Consider the following 22,689-nt stretch of genomic DNA (forward strand, 5'->3'; position numbering starts at 1 on the left):
CATGGCCGAATTATTCAGACCGATTACCAGCCTTCAACCCTTTGGATGGAGCCCATCAGCCAGAGGGGACGAGCAATTCGAGGGTTAGGCCCGTGGAAAGAAGCCGCTGAGTCTAGGTGGCAGAGGTCGCTAGCATGGGACTGGCCAAACTTCAAAGCGGTGCGGGCTTGCAGTATGATGTAAGACTGTTTGTGACCATTGTCACGCTCGTGTCACGGTTCAAATAGAGCAACTTCAAAAGAAAGCAATTCACGCATATCTCTGAAAGAATAGTAATGTCCAGATGTGTCTCGAGGGGTATTCTATGTATCAGTGACCGCTTGTATACGGTACATATGGGGCTTGGTAGAATCGTTCAGCGATGTCCTCGAAGCAAGACACCTTTGCATCAGGGTAAAGTTTCTGGAAGTCAAGCGCGCCTGCCGCCTTCGCTCTTTCAACGGTGTTGTCGCCTCTGATGAAGAGGCTGTTCCAGTACTCGGACATGAGCAGGTATAGCATCTGGTCCATCCCAGCCGCGCGCGCATCTTCCAACTTCTTCAGGATCTCTGCTTCAGACATCTATGTCGAGATTATCATCTATGTTCAGGGGGACATTAGCAGACTGGGGACGCACCACTTTCTTCTTCTGCAGGATAGCATCGCCCAGCTTCGCCCCCGCGACCTCCCACACCTTGTTCAACGTGATCTCATCCTCCCAGATGAAGACGGTCTGGTTCAAGGTGCGCTCGTCCTGAATGACGCGCGCCACGTAGTCGCCTATGTGAAGCAAGTCGGTCACAGCAAACGGCACGTCGCCAGACCCGAAGACGGTGTGCGAGAATTCGGCGTGAAGACCCGGTATCTCTGGTGGGTACGGCACGGTGTTCTGCGCCCACCATCCCACCTCGATGAAGGTATGACCGACGCCAGATTGCTTGACGTAGTCGCGTATAGCGAGTTTCTAGGTGCATCTCGTCAGAGGAATGAGTTGACAGTGATAATTACCCACCTTGTCGTGCAAGAACATGACGTCTGCAGGTGCGTCCGTACCGAAATCGTCGGGCACAACGCGCTTGACGCCCACTGCCTTAGCAGCGTCAACAATCTTCTTCTGCGCCTCGATGCATGAGAAGTCCACGCTTGCGATGACCGTATCAGCGCCAGCCAGGATCTCCTGTAGCCTCTCGGTGGTAATGTTCAGCAGATCTCCTTGGATAATGGTGACGCCACGCTCGACAAGCTTGACTGCACTGGGCTTGGATGGGTTTCGGACGACCGCGGTCACGCGCTACTCGACCTTGAACGTGAGCAACAGATGAAGGGAGATGGTTGAGACGTACAAAGGCTTGGCTGCGCAACAGTCCGTCGACTATGCTGCGACCAGTCTCCCCCGTCGCACCGAAGACAACGACTAGAGGTTTCTCTTGAGACATCGTAGAGGGGCACTTTGGTTGTTGATGCGGGCCAGAGACAGCTCATGTCCTTATATAGCACAAAAGAAACTTCCTCGGACCTCAGATGATGCCACTGACGGACGTCTTCCGGCGAAGGGACCAGATTTGTCGTACCTGTATGCGTAGCGTCAATAACAAGGCTCAGGAACACGGAACGTAAATCAAGGAGGCGCTTCGCTATCAGAGACACTGCAGGTCCTATGTAGATGCTCAGTCACAGAACGGTGTCTGCACAGCGGCACAGTCACAATGACTCAGACGTCGGGAACTGGAACAGTGGCTTTGCATGTAAAGCTCAGCTCGTCTTGCACAGTGCTTTGCCGCGATAGCATTCGGATCTCGTAGAGCAGCACAGTTCCTAGATAATGAGTGCAAAGTGTATAGTATCATAAATTACATGCCTCCAGATAAGAGTGCACCTCTATCACATCCACCACGTTAATAAGATCAACCTCAATAGCCAGCAGCAATGCCATTCTTCCTCGAGTCGCTCGCCGCTACGAGGCCCGTTAGCTTGTCGTCGATGCTGACTCCGAAAGCGCGACGTACCAGTGATAGCTCCATCCCTCATAACCACGGCCTGTACCACCGCCTTCACTTCGTTGACCGAGGTCACTGTTGGTGCGTCGGCTTTACAGCTTCGACCCGGCCAAAGACGCCCAACTCACCCGTCACATTATGCCCCCTCTCCCTCAATCCATCAACAACATCCTTCGGGTACGTATCATCCACATCCAAGTTCAGCGGGTACAGCTGGTCATGCAAGCGGCCGAACTCGATCGCGCTGCTGACATCCATCCCCCACTCGAGGTTGAGGATGACCTGGAAGATGGAGGGGAAGATGCGCGAGCCGCCGGCGCCGCCGATGGCCATGTAGAACGAGCCGTCCTCGTACTCCATGATCGTCGGCGCGGTGGAAGAGAGCGGGCGCTTGCCGGGCTCGGGGTAGTTGTCTGCGAGGAATATTTAGAAACGAGGAGAGGAAGGAGGCATGAAGATTTACAAGGCGAGGGGTAGAGCCCGAAGAGGTTCGGGTGGCCCGGGATGGAGAAGTCGTCCATCTCGTTGTTCATGATGATCCCAGTCTCGGGGTCGATGACAAAGGAGCCGAAGAGACCGTTGATGGTGTGCGTGAGCGCGACCGCCATGCCGTCCTGGTCAATGATAGAGCAGTGGCTCTGTAAAAGACGCCTTAGTCTTCCAAGCCCTGGACTGTACATGCATTGTGCCACTCACCGTTCCATGATCGGTGGGCGTATCGTAGATCGGGTGGTAGTACTCGGGCGGATGAGTCTTGTCGTCCGTGATGTTGACCACGATCTTGTCTGCGAACTCCTTGGTGGGCAGTTCCTCGATGTCCTGACTGTCGTCCGAGAAGTTGGGGTCGGAGATGCGCGTCCTTCCCGCAAAGGCAAACTTCATCGCCTCCACCATTCTGTGGACATTAAGCGGCGTGCGCTCTTCGAGCGGGTAGTGTTCCATGAGGTTCAGCGCATGCAGCAGGACTATGGATTCACGTCAGTCGTGCACGATAAGGAGCAACGCGGCACGTACCTGGTCCCGACGTCGGCGCATCAAAAGTGTACACCTTCTTGCCCCTGTACGTGCCCTGCAACGCCGGCCCGACCTCGACGAAGTAGTTCTGCAGGTCCTCCAAGGTGATGATGCCGCCCGTCTCCTGTATCCTCCGCACGATCGACTCCGCGACGGGCCCGCTGTAGAGCGCCTCCGAGCCGTACTCGGCAATCGCGTACAAGGTACGCGCGAGCGCGGTGTTCTTGATAGGATCGCCAACGCCAAGGATGGTACCGTTTGGTGCGAAGATGGCGCCCCACTCTGGCTGGCCGAGCAAGAGCTCGGAGAACCACTGCGAGAAGTGTTAGGCGTATATATGGGCATGTAATGCGCAAGCACGTACGGGAAGGCGACGCCCGAGCTCCCTGTCTACTTCCCAACCCGCCGCAAGCTCAGCTGCAGGCTGAACGAGACGCTTCCAAGGGAGCTTGCCCCACATCTGGTGCGCGGTCTCGAGGCCGAGGATCTCGCCCGGGACAGCGCTTGCCAGACCGCCGAAGCGCGACGCGTTGGGGTTCTCGATGAACATGGTCGTGTTCGCAGCCGCCGGTGCGGTCTCGCGGTAGTTGATGGTCCACACCTGGCGACTGGTCAGCATGCGCTGGGATGGTAATAGTGGATTCACGCACCTCGGACTCCTCCCCATCCTCCTTCGGCGGGAGGCGCACGGTCATGATGCCTCCGCCAGATACGCCTGAGCTGTAGTGCGTTTCAGTAAGAGCAATCGTGATACGGCACGCGACACACGCAAAGGGATTGACCACGTCGATACACAACGACGTCGCGATCGCCGCATCCACCGCGTTCCCTCCGTCCTTCAGCACGTCCACGCCAATGTCGGAGCAGCGCTTGTTCTCAGATGCGACCGCACCATGGCGCGCCTTCACGAGGACGGCGGGGTTCTGTGAGCCAATGTGGGGGAGCTCGGGCTCCGATGCATGGTGACCGCAGGACCGAGTGTGCCGATAGACGATGTTGCCAGTGTAGTACAGCGCAAGACCGCCAAAGAGCAGCCTGCGGAGGACGGACTTCCTCTTCGACTTCGTTGGCTGGGGTGCAGGGGCCGGTGCAAGGGGTTGCTCCTCATGCTTCTCGTCGACGTAGAGGGGGAGCTCGAAAGGAGTGTCTGGCTGCCCCGTCATCGTTGCAGAGGGCTTCTCCGTGACAGTCGAGGGTGTCGGAGGGTAAAACGTGCGGGGAGCGCGCGCGAAGGCGCACGAATATAGTCGTCGGGGACAAACAAGCACCAGCGCTTATCGCCACCCGGCAGCCAGCCGCCTAACCGCGTTCGTCATATCACACGTGTATTATGCCTGCATTGTTGGTACATTGCTGACATGGCGAGGCTGTTCACAGCACCGACGTAGGGCGCACGAGGACACAGACATGGATGCAGAGGAAGACAAGCGGAAGGGCAACTAGGATCGACAGCACATGGCAGGAACTAATGATCTACGTCAAACAAGGGCCATTTCCCTTATTCGCGATTTACCCGTTGGACCTCTTCGCCTCAATCATCCCAAGACTCGATCGAACTCGAATCATCATCCAGGCTTAGCACCTCACTCGGCGTCGACCATAACACCTTCGCAGACCGAGGCTTCGAAACGCCAGAGCGGCGTCGCTTGGAGAAGCTATGTTGCGCGATGGTTGGAAGCGCAGCCTTGTCGGAATGCGCACTGCCAGTGCCAGGCTCCTTCTTCGGCACTATGAGCGGAGAGACAGGCTTTGCAGGGGTCTGGATAGGATGAGGTCAGAGACTCATTGAAAGCGGGAGAAGAGCAGGCAATAGCAAGACTTGCCTCGACCTTGTCGCCCTCGTTCGACTGCTGCGACCCCGAGGTCGCATCCCCGCGCAGAGGCGAGAGGTAGATGCCTGGAGCGGGCGCGAAGGCGGGGCCGGGCGTCTTCTCTGCGCTGACATCGTCCCTAGGCTCGTTCTCCTTCTTTCTATCTTCCTGGAGCGAATCCAGCGCACCCAACAAGCTCGTCCCTCCCTCGTCCTCCTCGCGCACCGGCGACAACGTTGACTCGCTGCCGGCCTGCGGTACCTGGATCACAGGACGCGAGGCTCGCACTGGCGTCACAGGAGCGCGTTGAGAGGACGTCAAGGGAAAAGGCAGCACGACGGCCTCCTGCGCTGCAGCTTGACGGGGCGCGGTCTCTATGCGTGTACCATAGGCGGCATGGATAACGGAGCCAAGGAAACGCGGTTGAGATGCCTGCGAGGCCGGACGATACTGTAGCTGGCGATGAGCTGAAGAGGGCTGGCAATGGACCGAGGAGGGTTGACGATGTGCTGAAGACGGCTGACGGTGGGCTGATTCAGACTGACGGCGGACGGACCCTCTTGGTGGACTGTCCCGAGCTAGCACCAAGCGTTCCTGCGAGCGACCTGGGTCGCGTCGATCCCGCGACACGCCCTTCCGGTCGAATGGCTTCCAGCTGAAGTCCAGCGCGTCGTAGTCGACGCCGAGCTGACCATAATCGATAGGCGCCTCGTCATTCTCGTTCGCCATTGTATTGTTCTCATTCGTCGCGGCAAAGTCCCGCCCCGCCCCCTCGACGTCCCGCCCCGTCGTCTCGAAAGCCGTTGGTTCTGCTGCATCCGCCGAGACCACCGCGTAGTCATCCTCCTCGGACGGGTCCGACGTCGGCGCATCGAAGTAGACGTAGTGACCGAGACCGGGCGTAGAAAACACGTCAGGGATGTTGTCCTCGATATTGTTCAACTTGCAGTCAGTGGTGTCGCCAGAGGTATTGCCATCGTCAACTAGCGTGTCATCGTGCTCTTCGAAGCAGTATTCGTCGGCAGGGAGTTGATGTCTACTGTTCACTTCGCCACCGTTCTCGAGAGCGAAAGGCGTGACCACCGGGTCCGAGGCAGTAAGCGTTGTATTCGCGTCGTCGTAGAGCGCATACATGTCGCCCTCGATATCCGTGCAGGCATGCGCGTCCACAAAAGCGTCAAGGGCGCCGTTCTTTCCAGGATAGTAAGGATCGTTGGGGGCTTCGAAAGTGTTGTCTCCGTCAGCTGCACGTCCAGCAGGCAGCATATAATCGGCGCAAGCAGGGTCAGCACTGTAGATCATTTTAGCATAATCTTCTCGGTCCTCGTCAGGAGGCCTTGAAGCAGGAAGCCTCGAAGGAGTAGGGGATAGCGGCACAGCGGTCGGTACCCGGCGGGCGCGGAGCAATTCGGGAGTAGGGGCATAGCGAACGCGAAGGTCGGAGGCAGTAGGAGGTAAATCACGACGCGGAGGTGAGCGCTGCAGGATCGATGCTGGATACGCGGAGCCAGGAGGCGAGTGAAGCCAGTTCGGTGACTCGGAGCGCTGTGCGGCCTGAGGCACTGCTCTGGGCAGCAGATGCGAAGACAGACGCGAGGTCGGACGATGGACGCTAGAAGGAGGTCGATACATGCTAGACGGAGGCCTTGATGTCGCGCGCTGGACGGCCTGCGAGACTTGTTCTTCATCAAAGAGCGGGGGCGGTGGCATTGAGCACTGCGACGGGGGCGCGGGGCCAGGAGTCGAGAATGGAGCATCTGGCGCGATATAGAGCGCTGGCGTTACAACGGCGCGAGAAAGTAGAGGTGACTGAGCAGGGTTATTCGTAGCACGCGAGAAAGGAGACTGAAGCAGTACAGGGAGAGCATTCTGTTCGAGCGGAGGGGGGTCGTTCTCGTCCGGCGCATGGAAAGCAAAGACATCGTCGTCCTCTGTGCGTGAATGAGCAGCTTTACTATTGGGGACTTTGCTTTGCTCGGCAGGATGCGGTGCGGCTGACGCGTGAGGCAGTAAAAGGCGCAGAGGGTGCTTTTTGTTCAATGTCGTAAAAGTAGACGCTAGCCAGCCAGGCAAGGGGGGAGGGGAAGCAGGTTGCCAGCCGGACTAATCAATGGTCAACGAAGAGACGCGCGAAGAGCCGGCCGACGCACCACAACCTCGTCGTCATCCTCATTACCGTTGGAGCGTTGATGCAGTCCTGCGGATGCGCCCATCTTGATGACCGCAAAGCTTTTGCCCAGCCTCTCCGGCGGCACATCATGATAGTCGTCTACCGGCGTTCTCAGCTCTGAAGCGCTGCTGAAAGACGACGACCGTGGCTTCTTCCGCCTCTTCGGGGTCTTCGTGGGCGAGCGATGTCTAACGGCCATCGTCTCGACCATACGGTCGAAGCGGTCGTTGAGACCCGTCTTGCGGCGCTTCGCATCGCGCAGCATCTCTGCACACGTATCTCGGTCAAGAGTGCACAGTCAGGGACGCGTCGACGCACGTCTCGAGCTGGCACCGACCGCGCTGGACCTGTCGTGTCGTGGCGATCAGCCTGTGCTCCCACCAGCGCATGTTGCGGTGAACATGCCTGCTGTTGGAGAATACTCCAAGCGTCGACGTGGTGCATTCCGACTCGTCCGCGCGATCTGAGAACAGCCGCGATTTGGGCATGATGGGGGGGGGGGACGAGGGAAAGGAGAGTGAATGCATGCCGAAAGGAGCCAGGCGTGCGGGGAAACCCCGTGGGACTCGCCACGTGTGTGATGATGGCCAGCCGCGGTGTCCGAATGCGGCCGATCTCGCTCGACTTGCGCTCGACATCTTCCGCCATCGCGCTCCGGGTCGTTCGTCAACGCAGCCCATTGCGTGCTTCAAGCTGCGCCATCGCAAGCCGTTGCGAACAGAAGCTATACCAAGGCGTGGTCCTGGCGCTCGACTCCGAGTATCTTCACGTACCGTAAAATGGCCGCAGACCCACCGCTGCTTAATCCGCTGCCAGAGCCGCTACCGACAGCGCATCTCGACCTACTCCGCCCTGCGACGAATACATGACAGCTTTTCCTGTTAGCCGTTCTGTCGCGTTCTGTCGTTGACGATGAATACGACGGTAGGGCTAGCTGGCGCTCCGCACCTGGCAGCCATCGTCTCATTTCTCATCACCTTTTACGTCCCGCCCCTCTGAATCAGCGTGGCCTCAGACGCGGCGACCCCTGCCGACGCCCGCCAGCAGTCGATTTACCTCCGTTCCCCGCTTTGTTGAGGCTTGTTGGCGCTCGATGGCGCGATCCTACCGCCATTAATAAATTGACTTCACCCGGGCTCAGTCATATATAAGGGGCGACGTGCTTTTCTCAGTCCCCACAGCAGTACTACCTCCCAGACAACGAACAAGGAACGCATACGAACTCGCATTGCACACTATGACCGTCACATTCACCACCCCCTCGCACTTGTCGGAGTTGGCTCGCAGGACGGCGCAGAAGGGAGGCAGCCTACCGCTAGAGGGCGCGTCCAGCCGCGATCCTCACGCGCTCCCGAGCTTCGACGAGGAGTTCAGAGAGCCTGTCCTTTACCTCCCCCCGCTCCTATCCTCCCTCCCTGAGCGCTTCGAGTCCACTGTCATCGAAACCGTCGAGGGACAGGCGCCTCTCACCACAGAAACGCGTCTTCCCGACATCGATCCAGCCTCGCTCTCCCTCCACAAGGCACTGCACCGCTTCCGGCCGCTGCACCGGAAGTATGCGAGCACGCCATACGCAGAGTCGTTCAACTGGGATGAACTCAAACTGCCGGAGGACGAGGAGCGCGAATGGTACTGCGTTGCGTTCCGCAGTAAGCGGAAAGACGGGAGTGACGGAACTCGTACGTCCATCTTCAATCATGGCACACCCTCCATGCTTACATTCCCCCAGCCCTCTATGAAGCAGACCGCAAAGCACACGAAGAAGCAGTCAAGAATGGAGGAGTGAGTGCTCTGCGGCCAGCCGTCCATTCCCACTTTAACTCTTCTGTTTTCCATAGTTGATTCTATACTGGTACGGCGTCCCGGACCCGCAGACGGGGTTCAACCTCGCCACCTGCATCTGGCAAAGCCGCAAGCATGCTATCGCCGCCAATTCGCGTCCCCACCACATCGAGGCGATGAAGCTGGCCTCGCAGTCCTACGAGCATTACATCCTGGAAAGGCACATCCTCCGCAAGGCGCGTGGGGAGACGGGTGTTACCATTGAGCCGTTCAGGGAAGGGGACATTGGATGGTGAAGGATGCCAGCGGGTCTGGGCGAATACGTGTCGAAGGAAATACCCTAATTTGGTCGATCTTGCTGTGTTGCTGTCGTGCTTGTGTATTGTCGCTTCTATCGCTAGAGTAGAGGATATTGGAATATTTATCATGGTCCTTACAGATATCCTTGGGCGATGTTATGATGTCAAGAGCGAACTTCCATTGTTCAACCAAATGGAGACGCGTCGGACGACGCGGCGCGACGCGCCGGCTGAGCAGAGCAGGCATCGATCCTCGCTTGCTAAGTTGCTTCCTTCCCTCTTCATATCGAGGCTCTTTCTTGTCATGACAGTCATACAGTTCGCGCCTCTTACGTCCCAGATCAACCCAACCTTCTGGCACAAGCTCACCCAGCTCAAGATCGATGTCCTGCGCCTCTCAGACGCGCAGGTGCCCATCACCGCCACCTACACCGAGGGGCGGCTGATTAAGGACCGCGAGGGCGGGAGGGATATCGCATTGGCTGGGAGCGTGGTCCTCGATGAATCCTCCTTTGACGACGCGCCGCAAGGGGTGGGGAAGGGGAAGGGGAGGATGAAAGGCGTGCTCAAGAACTTCAACACGATCGAGGAGTTCAAGAGCTGCGACAAGGCGGCGATGCTAAATGAAGTAGCGGACAAGGTGAGTCTCTTGAATACGCATTAGTTGTGTAGCTCATCGCACGTAGACCTGGTCGTCTATAACCTCGGATTCTGAGCCAGAGCTCGCGCCCTTTCTTCTTCTGACCTACGCCGACCTCAAGAAGTACAAGTACTTCTACTGGTTCGCCTTCCCCGCATTCCTGACGAAGCCCGCATGGGAGGTATCTGGCACCATCCAACCGCTATCGCAGTCTCCCGAGCTCTCGAGCACCTTATCCTCTGTCAACCCCGACGACATCCCCCAGTTCTTCCATGTCAATGGATCCAAGCTCGAACCGATATCCACTTTCAAGCCCACACAAGAAACCCCTACCTTCGGGTTCATCGACCCCTCCCCTACCCCCGAGAACCCCGGCTGGCCCGTCCGCAACCTCCTCACCCACCTCCTCGCGAAGCACCACATCACACGCGCGCAAATAGTTTCCTGGCGTGGCACGCCCGAATCAAGCTCCCTCTTCACTGCTACTGTGCCTGAGCAGACCTCACTCGCGCCCTCCCCGCGCCCCGCCGCCGCGGGCTGGGAGCGCAACCCGCAGGGCAAGCTCGGGCCCCGGATGGCCGACCTGGGCAGCATGATGGACCCCGTGCGCCTCTCGCTGCAGGCGACCGCGCTCAACCTGAAGCTCATGCGCTGGCGCGTGCTCCCCGGGCTCGACCTCGAGAAGATCGCCGCGCAGAAGTGCCTGCTGCTGGGCGCGGGGACGCTGGGGTGCTATGTGGCGAGGGCGCTGGTGGCGTATAACACGGAGAAGATCACGCTGGTGGATAGCTCGCGGGTGTCGTTTTCGAATCCGGCCAGGCAGCCGTTGTTCACGTTCGAGGATTGTGTGGGGGATAATGGGCAGGGGAAGTGGAAGGCGGCGTGTGCGGCGGAGCGGTTGAAGGAGGTATGGAAGGGGGTGGATGCGCAGGGCGTGAATATGTCGATCCCGATGCCAGGGCATCCGGTACCCAAGGCGGAGGAGGAGAAGGCGAAGAAGGCCCTTGCCGACTTGACAGAGCTGGTCAAGGCGCACGACGTGATATTCCTCCTCATGGACTCGCGAGAGAGCCGCTGGCTACCTACTGTGCTCGGTGGCCTCTACAACAAGGTCGCTACCATCCACGCGCTCTCATGAGTAATCTGATATCCTCCCAGATTGTCCTCAATGCCGCCCTCGGCTTCGACACCTTCCTCGTCATGCGCCACGGTCCCCGCGCTACCGCGCACGCTGAGCACGTCGCGAAGACAGGAAAGGAGACGAAGCGTCTCGGTTGCTACTACTGCAACGACATCGTTGCCCCGGGCGATGTGCGTATCGTCTCTTACTGGTTAAATTTGTGGCAAAGCCTCTAACTCGTCGCCTCAATAGTCTCTCACCGACCGGACCCTCGACCAGATGTGCACCGTAACGCGCCCGGGACTGGCGCCCATCGCCTCTGCCAGTGCTGTCGAGATGCTCATGTCGCTGCTGATGCATCCGGACGGGTGAGTTCGCGTTTAGGCGTATGCCTGACACCATTCGCTTGCTTGTATACCTTTACCATCCCCTTACTCACCCTACCACAGGATCCACGCCCCCGCGCCTCCGACTAACGCCTTCTCCCAAACCTCCACGCACAACCTCTCCGCGGACGACGGTGCGGGCATCCTTGGCCTCGTCCCGCACCAGCTGCGCGGGTTCCTCGCGAACTTCAGGAATATGGGCATCACGGGCGAGGCGTTCGACAGGTGTACGGGGTGCAGTGAGAAGGTGAGGGTGTGGTTGCATGCTTGATTACCTCAGCGACCGCGCGCGCATTCTTGTGCCCGACAAGCGCAAAATCTTTCGAACCAGATACTGACCACCATCGTAGATCCTCACCCAATTCGCATCAGACCCAGTTGGTACACTCCTCAACGCGTGCAACGATACGAAGTACCTGGAGAAAGTCACCGGGCTCGATAAGCTGTACGAGGAAGGCAAGGCGGCGCTCGAGGCCATGGAGGCCGAGGCGGTCGATATGAGCGACGAGGATGACTTCTGAGTTTGGCTGACATTTGGAGTGCTGAGTTCTCAGGCTTGAGAGAGGAATGCGTCCAGCAGTTGGGAGCACGTCAGTTGGGGAGCACGTCACGAAATAGTATACGACAGAATTGATATTTGGAATCTGTGCTACACTTCATTTGTATCGTTACAGTCGTGGATATAGGTATGGTACGTACGTCGAGGCCGTGTAGAGTAGTATGCAATATGTACAGTTTAGTGGTGTAATGTCGATGCTATGCTTTCAAGTTGTCTTGTCCGAGTAGGTAGTGGACGGGAGAAGAAGAGGGTATGAGAATGCAGGATGCGGGTATGAAAGGAAGAGGGTATGATGAACATGAGAGAAGTTAGTCGACGCGAACAGAATCGAGCACTACCAGCGGGCCTTCCGATCCAGCGTCCAGCGCGGCGACGGGCCCTCCATCAACCCCAACAAGATCTTCCACGTATCATCCGCATACACCTGCACCCTCATCCCCATAAACTTCCGATGACCACCCACTACATCCACCCGCCTGTACACCGTCGGATTGTGCTCGATGATATACGACTGCTCAAGCCTTAGAGCCCTTGCCGACCTCAGCCGCGTCTTTCCGCCCCAAGCTTCCTCCTTCTCCTCGATCATCGCGACCTGCGCCGCCGTGAGCGGCTGCTGAAAGTAGGTGTGGATCGCGTCGAGGACGTCGCGGACAGTGAACTTGCCGTCGGGCTTGGACAGGACGAGCGGGCCCCAGCGGTTTTCCTCCTTCGCCATCCACCACTTGAGCTCTTCGGAGTCGCCGACGATGTAGAGGGTGTCGGTGGGGGGTGCGATGGCTTCCTCGTCGAGCGGGGGCGCGACGAAGAGGCAGCGGGGGGTGAGGAGACGGGCAGAGGAGGGGCCGTGGAGGATGTCCCACTGGAGTGAGGGTAGCGAGAGATCAACGGGGTTGTAGAGTAAGGCTGGATGTAGGCGTATTGGTACTGTTGTACCGACGGGTACGGGAGGGAATACACCAGGCTCCCAAGGTGTTGGCTCGTCCATATTGGGGAGGGGACAGACTTGGGAGGGAACACTTCCTGGTGGAAGATTGGTCGGCCAAACGGGCTCGGGACCATCTTCGTGTTCTTCATGTGGAAGGGGATCGTGCGGGGGAGGAGGGGCGCTTGCTGGGTTTATCCATGGTGGATAATGTGCATGATGCGGAGGATGGCGCATGTTCATCGGGGGGAGGGCGGAACACGGTAAGGGCGCGCTCCCGGGCATCGGAATGGACACATTGCGATATGGGGTGGGATAAGCTGGCGCGGAGTAGGGCGTCCACTGTGGGGGCAGCATGTTGGGGGGAAGGGGTGCGGTCGTTGCGGGGAGAGAGGAGGGGTAGGAATACGCAGATGCCGACCAGGGCGTCCACTGTGCCCAGGGGTACTGTGCGGCCTGCCGTCGTCTGAGCGGCGAGGGCCAATCTACGTAAGGGTATGTCGTGAGCGCGCGGGTCTCGGCTAGACGAGCATACCCTGGACATAGGGCAGGCCGTATCAGACTCACGCTGCATGCGCGGGTGACCAAAGTCGTGGGGGAGGGGCGGGTGGTCGCGGGTGACCATCGCTGCAGGCAGAGCGTTCGCTTCGAGGACGAGTTTTGTGGCCGGGCGCGAGCGCTGGTGTTATTCGGACGCAGATCGAGTATCCGAGAGTCAGCGACTATCTGATACACGTGGTGGCGTCGGGGCTGGGCACGACTTGTCGCGATCGATAGGCAGTGCGGGTGAGGGCGGCGAGCGACGACTTGGGGGGTGGAATCTGCACGACTAGCGCACTGAGCGCGGACTATAAGGGCCATCGGACCCAAGGAGTCCGCGCCTGATGAACTCGCGGCATGCAATTGTCACCGTCAGGGTTCAGAGACCATGGACGGCCGGAATAGGATGCGACCGTTTGAATGAGGAAGGCCTTGTTCGCTCGGCCCGGCGCCCCGTGTGCCCATTCGTGGCGGTGGCGGTGCGGCCAGCGCCCTTCGCGGACCTTCATGTCCATTCGCGCGGGGTGGGGGCATTGCGCTTCTCCCGCTACGGTCTTCTGGCAACAACCTGGCTGCGCAACTGTGCCTACAAGAACCTCTGTTTGGCCATAACGCATCCACAGCTCTGCTACTGCGTGCCACAAACCGCTCTGCCTCGCTGACTTCATGACCGCAGTGTACGACACTCTGACCCGTCAAAATCGGCAACACCTGTGGGTGTCCTTGATCTCCAGTAACGTCCACTCGCTCACAGCGCTCGAAGCCTCCTTTCATATCTGTGGCGCTGTCCGAGTGGTTTTGCGTGGCCCGACCTGTTTAGGTTATGGATGGCTTTGTTCTCGATTGGGAAGAGTCAAGGCCAGGGCGGCTATGCAACACAACGCTCTCTCATGGTCCCTTAGGATCACAACGCAAGAGCTTTGCTTACTATGAAAGACCGACATACACACAACTGGGCCTCAAGGTATATATAAGGACGATCGGCCTAGTTCGATGACCTTCATCTCTCTATCGCCCGTCAGTCGTAATTCGGCAAATAACGAGATGTCGAGGTGCGTTATGCCGTTACTATCACACGAATCAGCGTTTTGAACGGCACCTGTGCTAGTAGCGCTGCAACCGCACCCCAACACGATGCCACATCGTCGAGTCAACCTTTCGATGCAAATGGGAAGCCCTTGCCACCCACACCACCATTAACACCCCCGGCGGCAGCGTCGCCATCCTTGACTCAAACATCGACATCTCCGACTTTGGTTGAGCGCAGAGCCTACCGACTGAACCATAGATTGCACTCTTCGCCACAAGCCCGACAACCCGTCATCCAACACCATGACAGCAGTGCTCTTGACGCACGAGCTGTGACGCCAGAAGTCGTCGGATACTACGAGCATTATGAGAGCGAGGTAATCAGGGCGGCGCTTGAGCGTGAGATGAGCCCCAAAGAAAAGCGACACGCGCAATACCTGGAATAGAATAGGGTCTGTGTGCCGGGGCCTGGGTTTTTGGATGGATATAGAATTGGGCGATACCGAGGTTTTAGGATAGCATAGGGCTGCACGCATAATATTCGCCTGCATCCTACTATACTTTGGAGGCTGCTAAAGATGTAAGGGATAGAGGAATACATAGGCGCGTCACAAGGATAACAAAGGCCCTAAAGTCGGTCCAAAACCAAGCGAGCGCCCACAACCTCCACGTGATAGCCATTTCCGGAATCGCACAAACATCACTCGTTGCTCAAGTCTTCCCGCACGAAATGGCCACGAGAAAGGCGGCCGACCACACGCTCTACCACCTCTCGCCGAAAGGCTTTTGGAAGAAATTCCGTGCGTGGCCGTCCTCCTGCTCACTCCTGCGAGGCTAACACCGAGCTCAGGCGATGCGGTCGTGGTGAACCCGGAGATCTCGAGCGGCTTGCCCATCCAGGGAGTGAATCGCTGGCCGCCCCCGGCCTCGCGCCCGGAGCGCTACAACACGCCGGCGACGAAGGGTGCGTGATGCGTGGGTAGTTCAGGGAGTATGTAGCTGATTGTTGGGATAGCGTCCGACATCGCGCAGAACCCGTACTGGAAGCGTGACGTGCGCCGGGCGTACCCGCGCCTCTCCGCGGTCACTCAGACCGAGCTCTCTACGCTCCTCCTCGAGCACTCGTCCGCGCAGCAGTGCGTACATCTCCACTGCCCCGTTCCATACAACCTCCGCGTCCACCCCCCCGGCTTTCGATCACCTACCCATCATCCTACTCACCCAGTCACTCACTCACCCACCCTCCCCCAGAATCCCCGCCCCCACCGACGCCGACCCGAACGCCAAGATGATCGTCGCCGTGCCGCAGGAGCCCAAGGAGCTCACCGAGACCATCGCCTCCGTCGTCGCGAAGGGCAAGCTGTTCTCGGCCGCGAAGCTGCCGCCTTCGATGGCGACCCCGTACAAGAAGTGGTTGCCGACCGCCGGAGAGTCACTTCCGGGCGATCCGCATGCGTACTTCCCTATGCACCTCGTCAAGTAGTGTGCTGCGCGTCAAGTAGACCTGTTGCCGTGCGAGGTAGAGCTTGGAATGTAGACGCGACCGACCTTTTTCTGTGCTTGAGTCCTTGATGTCGACTGTTTCTCCGGGGTTAGTCCGTGCGTGTTTGGAGGATAGCCCAAGGATAGCCTGGTCATTCCGATGAAGATGGAAGGTACGTCGGGCGCCGCAGTCTGCGCAAGGTCAACAGCATACATACACCACGCAGTTGCGGATTACTTGCCACAGGTACGTGTAGACTCCTACGCTGGCATCGTATCACTGACCCTTCCGAAGGTTCACTATTACTGAGAGTCACTTACTATTATTACCTTTCTCTACAAATCCTTCCCCTCCCGAGCCTTTCGGCTCGGAACTTCGCGCCGGCCCTTCACACATCCGCGACACGGATGATCGATCTCACTGCGCTGCACTGCACAACCCCAAACCCCGGTCTGGATTCAAGGCACCTAACCCCGCCCTATATAACGACGGGATGCCGGCGCTTAACGGCTTCCTCTGCCCCCTCATCATCGTCATCATCCCCGGATTTGTCCACTGCTTTGTTGTAGACTGTTTAGATCGCTAGAATGCCTGCCTCGACGATCCACGTAGACGCTATGTGAGGTTTAGCGCGGGGTTATGCCATGTCACAGGTGTTGACCATGGGTGTTAGCCTCTTCGATATGGATGGCACCCTCATAGACTCGACGCCTGGCGTCAATGGTGCTTGGGAGATCTTCCGCAAGGACTATCCCGGCATAGATATGGACCAGGTGCTCAGCTGTGCGCCTTCACTTTTCTCGAGGGGAATTCTCGACTGACTTGGACTCGACTCCAGCTGCGCACGGTGTCCGAACTGTGGATAACCTCAGGATACACTGTGGTTTGACTGATCCAGAGGTCATCGAGGTAGATAGCTCCCTCTTCGTCCTATAATCACTTCGCTCACGCTTCTGCAGAAAGAGGCAGAGCGCTTTGAGACGGCCATCATCACGACTGCCGCCGAACCTGGGAAGGGTGGCATCGTCATGCTGCCAGGCGTCAAGGAGATCATGGAAGAGGTTTGAGCGCGCTTTCCACATCTATGCCTTAGCCATTGACCGGCTACTCACTCTAGCTCGCCCCCGGTCGGCATCTCCCCAAGCCTGTATGGGCCATCTGCACGTCTGCCACGCGCAAATACTCGTCCGCGGCGGTAGTCGCTGCTGGCGTCCCTGCGCCTGATGTCTTCATTCGCTCTGAGGACGTTAAGCAGGGGAAGCCTGCGTAAGTTTGCCTTCTTTCAGCGATGTTGCTCCTCTACCTGTACTGACCTTCCCCAAGCCCCGATCCCTACCTCGAGGGCGCGCGCCAGGCTGGTGTCAAGCCCGAGAATTGCGTTGTTGTTGAGGATGCGCCGGCGGGGGTACGCAGCGGCAACGCCGCCGGGTGCAAGACCATCGGCCTATTGACGACGCATAGCCGCGAAGCAATGCTGGCGGCAAACCCGACGTTCCTCGTGAAGGACCTTTCTTGGTGAGTCGTCTTCTATTCTTCAAATGGGTTGGGGGGAGCTGACGATGTCGCAGCGTGAAGGTCAAGCGGTCGCCGGATGGCGGGGTTGATCTGACTATTGAGCAAGATTGAACAGTATAGCGATGCGTAGAGGGTAAGGAGCGTCATAATCGGTGTGTTCGCCTTTTGTCGCAATGCCATGGCCCCCCAAGCCTCGTCGAACCAAAGCCAGTCATTTAGCCCGCACAAGTACGTGCATGTTCTAGCGCGCAAGACCGTAGATTCCGCACTCTGAGGCAATCCGCCTACGTCTGTGACCCCCTGCTGCTCAATTGACCCATACCGACTTCTGTCCGTGTCAAGCGCTGCGGTCACTAAACAGTCGGATTATCAATTCTTGCCACAGTCCATCATATAAAAGCAAGTCGTACGCAGACAGCTCTCATGGCCAGGCCCCTTGACGCTTCCAGTGGCTTCATCGCCCCTTCTGCGATCATCCTTCTTCAGCTCGCTCCTTGTGTTCAAACTCTAGATGAAGACTTATGAGTGTCCAGCCAATCTCCTTCGCCGGGTACGCAGCTGACCCACAGGTTTACCGAAGTTGAAGTAATCTTTCAGCGCATCTCACTCAGGAGCGAGGTCCCAGTCCAATCCATGCTGAGTGAGGCTGAGAGAACGCTGACTGCGCCATTACCCACCCTCGACACTTGCTATGGTCACCTTCCGTCAGGACAGGGAGTTATAAGAAGAGCTGGCTTCACTTGACCGCTTCCCCGTAAGCATCTCAATCGCACCAGTCTGCTTTTGCCTTTCGAAACCTAACTCTCGATCAATTTGGCACCAGATTGCGCTACTACCATGTCCGCCTCGTCTACCCATCGCGCCGTCGCCGCCCTCTCGCCCGGCTCCTGGGATGTCATCTCCGTCCCCACGCCCTCGCCCAACGCGGGAGAGGTGCTCATCAAGGTCGAGTACTCCGCGCTCATCTCCGTCGATCAGTATCAAGTCGACACGGGGTACATAGTCAAGGAGTGGCCCATCGTGCTTGGCTTCACCGCCGCGGGGCGGGTCGCGAAGCTCGGTGAGGGCGTTCCGGACTTGAAAGAGGGGGACAGGGTGAGTATGGCTTTGCTCGTTTGCTTGGGGTGGAAGTCGGACTTGGACAGTGGGATCTCGGAAGAGTACGCGAATGCTAACACACGCCCAGGTCACCGCCTTCTCCTTCGGCGAGGCGCGCACGCGCGGGCTGCAGGAGTACACCATCCAGCCGTACACCCTAGTTGGGAAGGTCCCCGACAACGTCTCCCTGGAGGACGCGGCGACGATTCCGGACAACTTCGTTACCGCTTTCTTCACGCTGTTTAGCGAAAGCGGCTTGGAGTGGCCACACGCTGTCCCCGGCAGCGCGAGTGCGTTGAGTTGATTGACTTGTCAGACGTCGGTCTAACACGAGAACGCCAGATGCAGACAAACCCGCTGCTGCACCCGAGGATGCTGGCAAGCCGATTCTCGTCTACGGCGCAGGCGGTTCCTCGGGGCAATTCTTCGTCCAGGTCCTGCACGCCGCCGGCTACACGAACATCCTCGCTACTGCGTCTCCAAAGCACAACGCACACCTCAAGGCGCTCGGTGCGCGCGAAGTCTTTGACTACCGCTCGCCCACGCTCGCCCAAGATATCGAGCACTTCGTCGGCGGCAAGGTTGCGCTGATCGTCGACTGTATCGCGACGGAGACTACAATAACGGCTATCGGCGGGACGCTCGCCCCCGACGGCTTCTTTGCGATGCTGCTCCCGCTCAAGGGTGGGGATAAGGTGAACCCCGAGGGGACCAAGGAGGAGGTGAAGTTCTATTGTGAGTCGGATTCGTCTTTGTGGTAGTGATTGAAGTGAAGAGGGTTGATGTCCATTCGCAGACGACGTACCGGACCATCTCAAGCCGTACGTTCCCGAAGCGAGGAGACGCGCGCTCATTAGGACGTTCACGTATCAGGTGAGAGTTGGCTCGGTGTTGCTGGTGCTCTTTGATGCATATTAACTCAATGCCTTCCTCAGGACAACACCTTCCTCAAAGAGAACCTGATGCCGAAGATCCTGCCCGACCTTCTGGCGAAGGGCTTGATCAAGCCGAACTCCATGCGTCTTCTCGCGGAGGGCACCCTGAAGGAGCGCGCAGCAGTCGCGCTCGACCTTTTGCGGCATAACAAGCTCAGCGGGGAGAAGTTGGTCGTCAAGATCGACTGACGAGAAGTCGTGGCGTGTAAGTGTTCGAAGTTCAAAAGACTGTATAATAGGTCGTCAGAAATACTCTTAGGCAACATGTACCCTCTTACTCAAAACATCATACAGTCTGAGGCTGCACCCCTCCACGGCCAAGGCTTCGGAACGAGGTCCATGAAGGCGCGGGAGACTGACTGGCATGTGCCGAGTATCTGGGAACTTGAACGTCATCCGGATTGACCTCCTGCCATCTCCCATTCCATCTGTTGGCCAGAGCGTACGCGAACGCATCAAGTTATACACTACGACGTCGACCTCCATCATTCACCTTCAAGGAGACGCGGCTTGGGCAACGCGGTATACCTGACAGGCGAAGACGATGTCAGCTTGGACACGGTGAGTGCGGCTGTTTGCAAGGGCCTAATCGTTGCCTCTGACGCAGAGACCGAGTCGTTATCTGTAGATATAGAACTCTACGGTTGTAGCAACTCTGCGGTCACGGCCATTGCAAATCCCACGAGACCGATTTTCCGACGGGAAGGCGGTCTTTTCCGTTGCAAACGACCCTGCCCCCTTCGCCTATATTCCGCGATTTCAAGGCACTAAGTCTCGTGCTGAATGGCGATCAACTCACGCTAAGTAGTCGCCTGTCTGCTGTTCAATGGATCGATGCCGACTTCTGCCCGTCTAATGTTCCGCAGTCCAGATGCTGCATGGATTTTTTCGCTGAAATAAGCCCTATATAAGATGTCGTGAATAGGCGGTCTCAATGATCAGCGAGGCGCAATGGACAGTTCTCTTTCCATCTTGCATTATTTCATCGCCGTCTTCACCCTACTTAAAATCACTCCTTGTGCTCGAGCTCTAGATGTGGACGCGCTGCGCGGAGCATTGACAGACGCTGAAGTAGTGGCAGTATTCCGGGACGATCCAGGCTATGTGAATGCCAGTTCAGCTTGTGAGTGTCGCCTCTTGGGATGTCCTTCACAAGTCTGAGACGCTGATGAGATGCCTAGATAACTTGCGTTACGACATCTCGCCAATCGTCATTGCCTACCCCTCAACGCCGCAGCAAGTGAGCGCTGTTGTTCAAGCGGGAGGTGCTCAAAAGCTTGCCGTCACGGCTCGCAGCGGCGGAGTATGTGTTTTTTTCCCACTGTGCAGACTTCGATATTTAATGCGGCATACAGCATAGCTACATCGCAGCTGGACTCGGTGGTAAAGACGGCGCGCTTGTGGTTGACATGGGCAGCTTCAATGAGACCAGCGTGAATGAGACGGACAATACAGCCAACGTCGGCGCCGGCGTGCTTCTGGGGGACTTAGCTCTGGCCTTGAATGAGTACGGCCGGGCGCTGCCTCATGGCCGATGTCCTACTGTAGGGTACGCTCCGCCTTTTCTCTGTGATTCTTCGTGTCTGTGACCGACTACACGCAGTCTTGGAGGCCACGCGAGTAAGTAATCCTGCGCGTGCGTCCGGGCTTCATTTCTGAATGCCAACCAGCGGGCGGAGGCTATGGGCACACGTCGGTCCTCGCACTCCTGCGTCGGACGTGCACTTTGCTTATAAGATGTGAGACTCATGCTGCATGACCAACGGCATTCAGAATGTCAGCTCTGCAGTACCTGGGCTATCTCTCATGAACTTGTTCAACAATATGGGTCTCGTTGACTTTGCTCCACATAGTGAGATTACTAACCCTGGGACTGTGTCTAGCTTCTTCGTGCCAAAGTTCGAGCTCGTGAGGCGATGGGTGAGGGTACATTGTGTGCTCTGTTCACACCGATTGACCACAGCGATAAGGACGGAGGTGCTCCGTCGCGTAGTATACCTCTTAGCTACGTAGGGCGGATAGGGCCGTTCCTTTTTAGGGACCTCCCCCGAATAAACAAACCTCCTCCTCCTCCTCCTCCGTCGCGTATGTGGGGCATGTTGCTTGATCACATCGTCTCCGCGACCGTCGTCCTCTCCGACGGGTCCATCGTCACGGCGTCAGAATTAGAAAACGCGGACCTCTTCTGGGTATGTCCGCGCGGTCTGAATGTGACACGCTTAGCTCACGCTTTCACTTAGGCCATCCGAGGAGCGGGTCCTTCTTTCGGTATCGTGATCGAGTTTGTCTTCGCTACCGAGCTCATCCCGCTCGGTGGTACGACTTTCCGCTACGGATGGAACCTTACAGCCGTAGACGCAATCCATGCGCTCGCCACATTTCAAGACTTCGTCGAAAGCGATATCCCCCCGGCCTTTGGGGCGCAACTGAACTTCAACAAGAGCACGGTGGTGGGGTATGTCAATATGGAATACTTTGGCGAGCATTGGGGTCATCCGACGACCCTCGACGAAACCAATGAACGCTTCTTGGATAAGCTGCCTCCTCCCGATAGTGTGGACAGCTTCTGCGGCGATTGGATCGCTGTCCTGAACGCGTCGGCTTGGGGAGATCTCAACACAAGCGCCACGCCTCCTCAGCATAGCACCTTCTACATCAAGTCCCTCATGGTTCCGGAGGCGGAAGGCCTCAGTCCAACGGCTGTAGGCGCGTTTGTTCAATACCTGACAGACGAACGTAGTGTCACTTCGGACCTGGTAAGTGAAGTTGCCAACGTGTTTCTGTTTGTTGCTGACGATTTTCGCCCGAGTCATGGTTTGTGGAGATTGAACTATACGGCGGTAGCGGTTCTGCGATCAACACCGTCGGCACAGACAAGACGGCTTTCCCTCATCGCGACAAGGTATTCACCATGCAATTGGCTGCGCTGTCGCCGAACGACCGACCACCGTACCCTGACGATGGATTTTCCTTTCTGGATGGTGAGTGGCTACTCTTCTAATATCGAGCGAAGCTCAATGAGTTTCCATCCGTCCGCTGCAAAGACCTGGTCAACGCTGTAATCGAAAGCGAGCCTTCTGGCTGGCCGTATGGTGCATACGCAAATTATGCTGATGCTCGACTACAGAATTGTAAGTCAGGCACAGTGCTGATTACCGGCAATTGTACTCATTCGGCTCACTTCCCAGGGCGAACACTCTACTTCGGCGACAATTATCAGGAGCTCTCTCGAATGAAGACGCTTTACGATCCCACCAATATTTTCCGATCTCCGCTCTCTGTCGAAATGGATATACTCTGAAGCAATGCATATCATGAAGCTCAACAGTGCTCGCCAAACAAGATCATGTTGATCGTCTTGACGTACCATTCGATACGCGGTGAGCCGAACGTGAAGTCGACCCGTTACA

At 57.6% G+C, this 22,689-nt stretch overlaps 10 protein-coding genes across 10 annotated transcripts; 6 read left to right on the top strand and 4 right to left on the bottom strand.

Annotated features, from left to right (window-relative positions):
• Window positions 1–249: 249 nt before the first annotated feature.
• SCHCODRAFT_02635269 (NAD(P)-binding protein) lies at window positions 250–1,471 on the bottom strand. Its single transcript, XM_050345856.1, has 4 exons — window positions 1,323–1,471; window positions 992–1,270; window positions 617–943; window positions 250–561 (listed from the first exon to the last, which is right to left on the bottom strand). Exons 1-4 carry the CDS (start codon window positions 1,413–1,415, stop codon window positions 310–312), a joined length of 951 nt encoding a protein of 316 aa, XP_050198932.1. The 5' UTR covers window positions 1,416–1,471; the 3' UTR covers window positions 250–309.
• A 267-nt stretch (window positions 1,472–1,738) lies between these two features.
• SCHCODRAFT_02635271 (gamma-glutamyltranspeptidase) lies at window positions 1,739–4,432 on the bottom strand. Its single transcript, XM_003029823.2, has 9 exons — window positions 3,759–4,432; window positions 3,641–3,710; window positions 3,355–3,591; window positions 2,991–3,303; window positions 2,673–2,941; window positions 2,440–2,614; window positions 2,105–2,389; window positions 1,986–2,051; window positions 1,739–1,933 (listed from the first exon to the last, which is right to left on the bottom strand). The coding sequence occupies exons 1-9, from the start codon at window positions 4,151–4,153 to the stop codon at window positions 1,890–1,892; spliced, it is 1,854 nt and encodes a 617-aa protein (XP_003029869.1). The 5' UTR covers window positions 4,154–4,432; the 3' UTR covers window positions 1,739–1,889.
• Window positions 4,412–7,168, bottom strand: SCHCODRAFT_02635275 (uncharacterized protein). The gene is made up of 2 exons (XM_003029824.3): window positions 6,952–7,168; window positions 4,412–6,904 (listed from the first exon to the last, which is right to left on the bottom strand). The coding sequence occupies exons 1-2, from the start codon at window positions 7,012–7,014 to the stop codon at window positions 4,646–4,648; spliced, it is 2,322 nt and encodes a 773-aa protein (XP_003029870.2). The 5' UTR covers window positions 7,015–7,168; the 3' UTR covers window positions 4,412–4,645.
• Window positions 7,169–8,208: 1,040 nt separating this feature from the next.
• On the top strand, window positions 8,209–9,049 carry SCHCODRAFT_01100509 (uncharacterized protein; the record flags this gene model as incomplete). Its single annotated transcript, XM_003029421.1, has 3 exons — window positions 8,209–8,650; window positions 8,701–8,753; window positions 8,810–9,049. 3 exons carry the CDS (start codon window positions 8,209–8,211, stop codon window positions 9,047–9,049), a joined length of 735 nt encoding a protein of 244 aa, XP_003029467.1.
• Window positions 9,050–9,327: 278 nt separating this feature from the next.
• Window positions 9,328–12,184, top strand: SCHCODRAFT_02635282 (E1-like protein-activating). The gene is made up of 6 exons (XM_003029422.2): window positions 9,328–9,692; window positions 9,739–10,803; window positions 10,851–11,003; window positions 11,065–11,180; window positions 11,262–11,445; window positions 11,549–12,184. The coding sequence occupies exons 1-6, from the start codon at window positions 9,357–9,359 to the stop codon at window positions 11,717–11,719; spliced, it is 2,025 nt and encodes a 674-aa protein (XP_003029468.1). The 5' UTR covers window positions 9,328–9,356; the 3' UTR covers window positions 11,720–12,184.
• On the bottom strand, window positions 12,092–13,604 carry SCHCODRAFT_02586404 (uncharacterized protein; the record flags this gene model as incomplete). The annotated part of the gene is made up of 2 exons (XM_003029825.3): window positions 13,247–13,604; window positions 12,092–13,164 (listed from the first exon to the last, which is right to left on the bottom strand). Exons 1-2 carry the CDS (start codon window positions 13,302–13,304, stop codon window positions 12,092–12,094), a joined length of 1,131 nt encoding a protein of 376 aa, XP_003029871.1. The 5' UTR covers window positions 13,305–13,604.
• A 1,356-nt stretch (window positions 13,605–14,960) lies between these two features.
• On the top strand, window positions 14,961–15,977 carry SCHCODRAFT_02635291 (21 kDa subunit of NADH dehydrogenase). The gene is made up of 4 exons (XM_003029423.2): window positions 14,961–15,048; window positions 15,099–15,212; window positions 15,264–15,384; window positions 15,500–15,977. Exons 1-4 carry the CDS (start codon window positions 14,979–14,981, stop codon window positions 15,729–15,731), a joined length of 537 nt encoding a protein of 178 aa, XP_003029469.1. The 5' UTR covers window positions 14,961–14,978; the 3' UTR covers window positions 15,732–15,977.
• A 341-nt stretch (window positions 15,978–16,318) lies between these two features.
• SCHCODRAFT_02509759 (HAD-like protein) lies at window positions 16,319–17,250 on the top strand (the record flags this gene model as incomplete). The annotated part of the gene is made up of 6 exons (XM_003029424.1): window positions 16,319–16,350; window positions 16,405–16,514; window positions 16,570–16,640; window positions 16,691–16,792; window positions 16,849–16,997; window positions 17,055–17,250. The coding sequence occupies 6 exons, from the start codon at window positions 16,319–16,321 to the stop codon at window positions 17,248–17,250; spliced, it is 660 nt and encodes a 219-aa protein (XP_003029470.1).
• Window positions 17,251–18,000: 750 nt separating this feature from the next.
• On the top strand, window positions 18,001–19,894 carry SCHCODRAFT_02635296 (GroES-like protein). The gene is made up of 5 exons (XM_050345857.1): window positions 18,001–18,341; window positions 18,433–18,634; window positions 18,687–19,079; window positions 19,141–19,217; window positions 19,280–19,894. Exons 1-5 carry the CDS (start codon window positions 18,084–18,086, stop codon window positions 19,466–19,468), a joined length of 1,119 nt encoding a protein of 372 aa, XP_050198933.1. The 5' UTR covers window positions 18,001–18,083; the 3' UTR covers window positions 19,469–19,894.
• A 336-nt stretch (window positions 19,895–20,230) lies between these two features.
• Window positions 20,231–22,637, top strand: SCHCODRAFT_01131413 (FAD-binding domain-containing protein; the record flags this gene model as incomplete). The annotated part of the gene is made up of 8 exons (XM_003029426.3): window positions 20,231–20,402; window positions 20,461–20,582; window positions 20,635–20,828; window positions 21,318–21,468; window positions 21,520–22,035; window positions 22,089–22,260; window positions 22,324–22,410; window positions 22,468–22,637. The coding sequence occupies 8 exons, from the start codon at window positions 20,231–20,233 to the stop codon at window positions 22,578–22,580; spliced, it is 1,527 nt and encodes a 508-aa protein (XP_003029472.1). The 3' UTR covers window positions 22,581–22,637.
• Window positions 22,638–22,689: the final 52 nt, after the last annotated feature.

Source organism: Schizophyllum commune (genome assembly GCF_000143185.2).
Source record: "Schizophyllum commune H4-8 unplaced genomic scaffold SCHCOscaffold_9, whole genome shotgun sequence".
Classification (NCBI taxonomy): Eukaryota; Fungi; Basidiomycota; class Agaricomycetes; order Agaricales; family Schizophyllaceae; genus Schizophyllum; species Schizophyllum commune.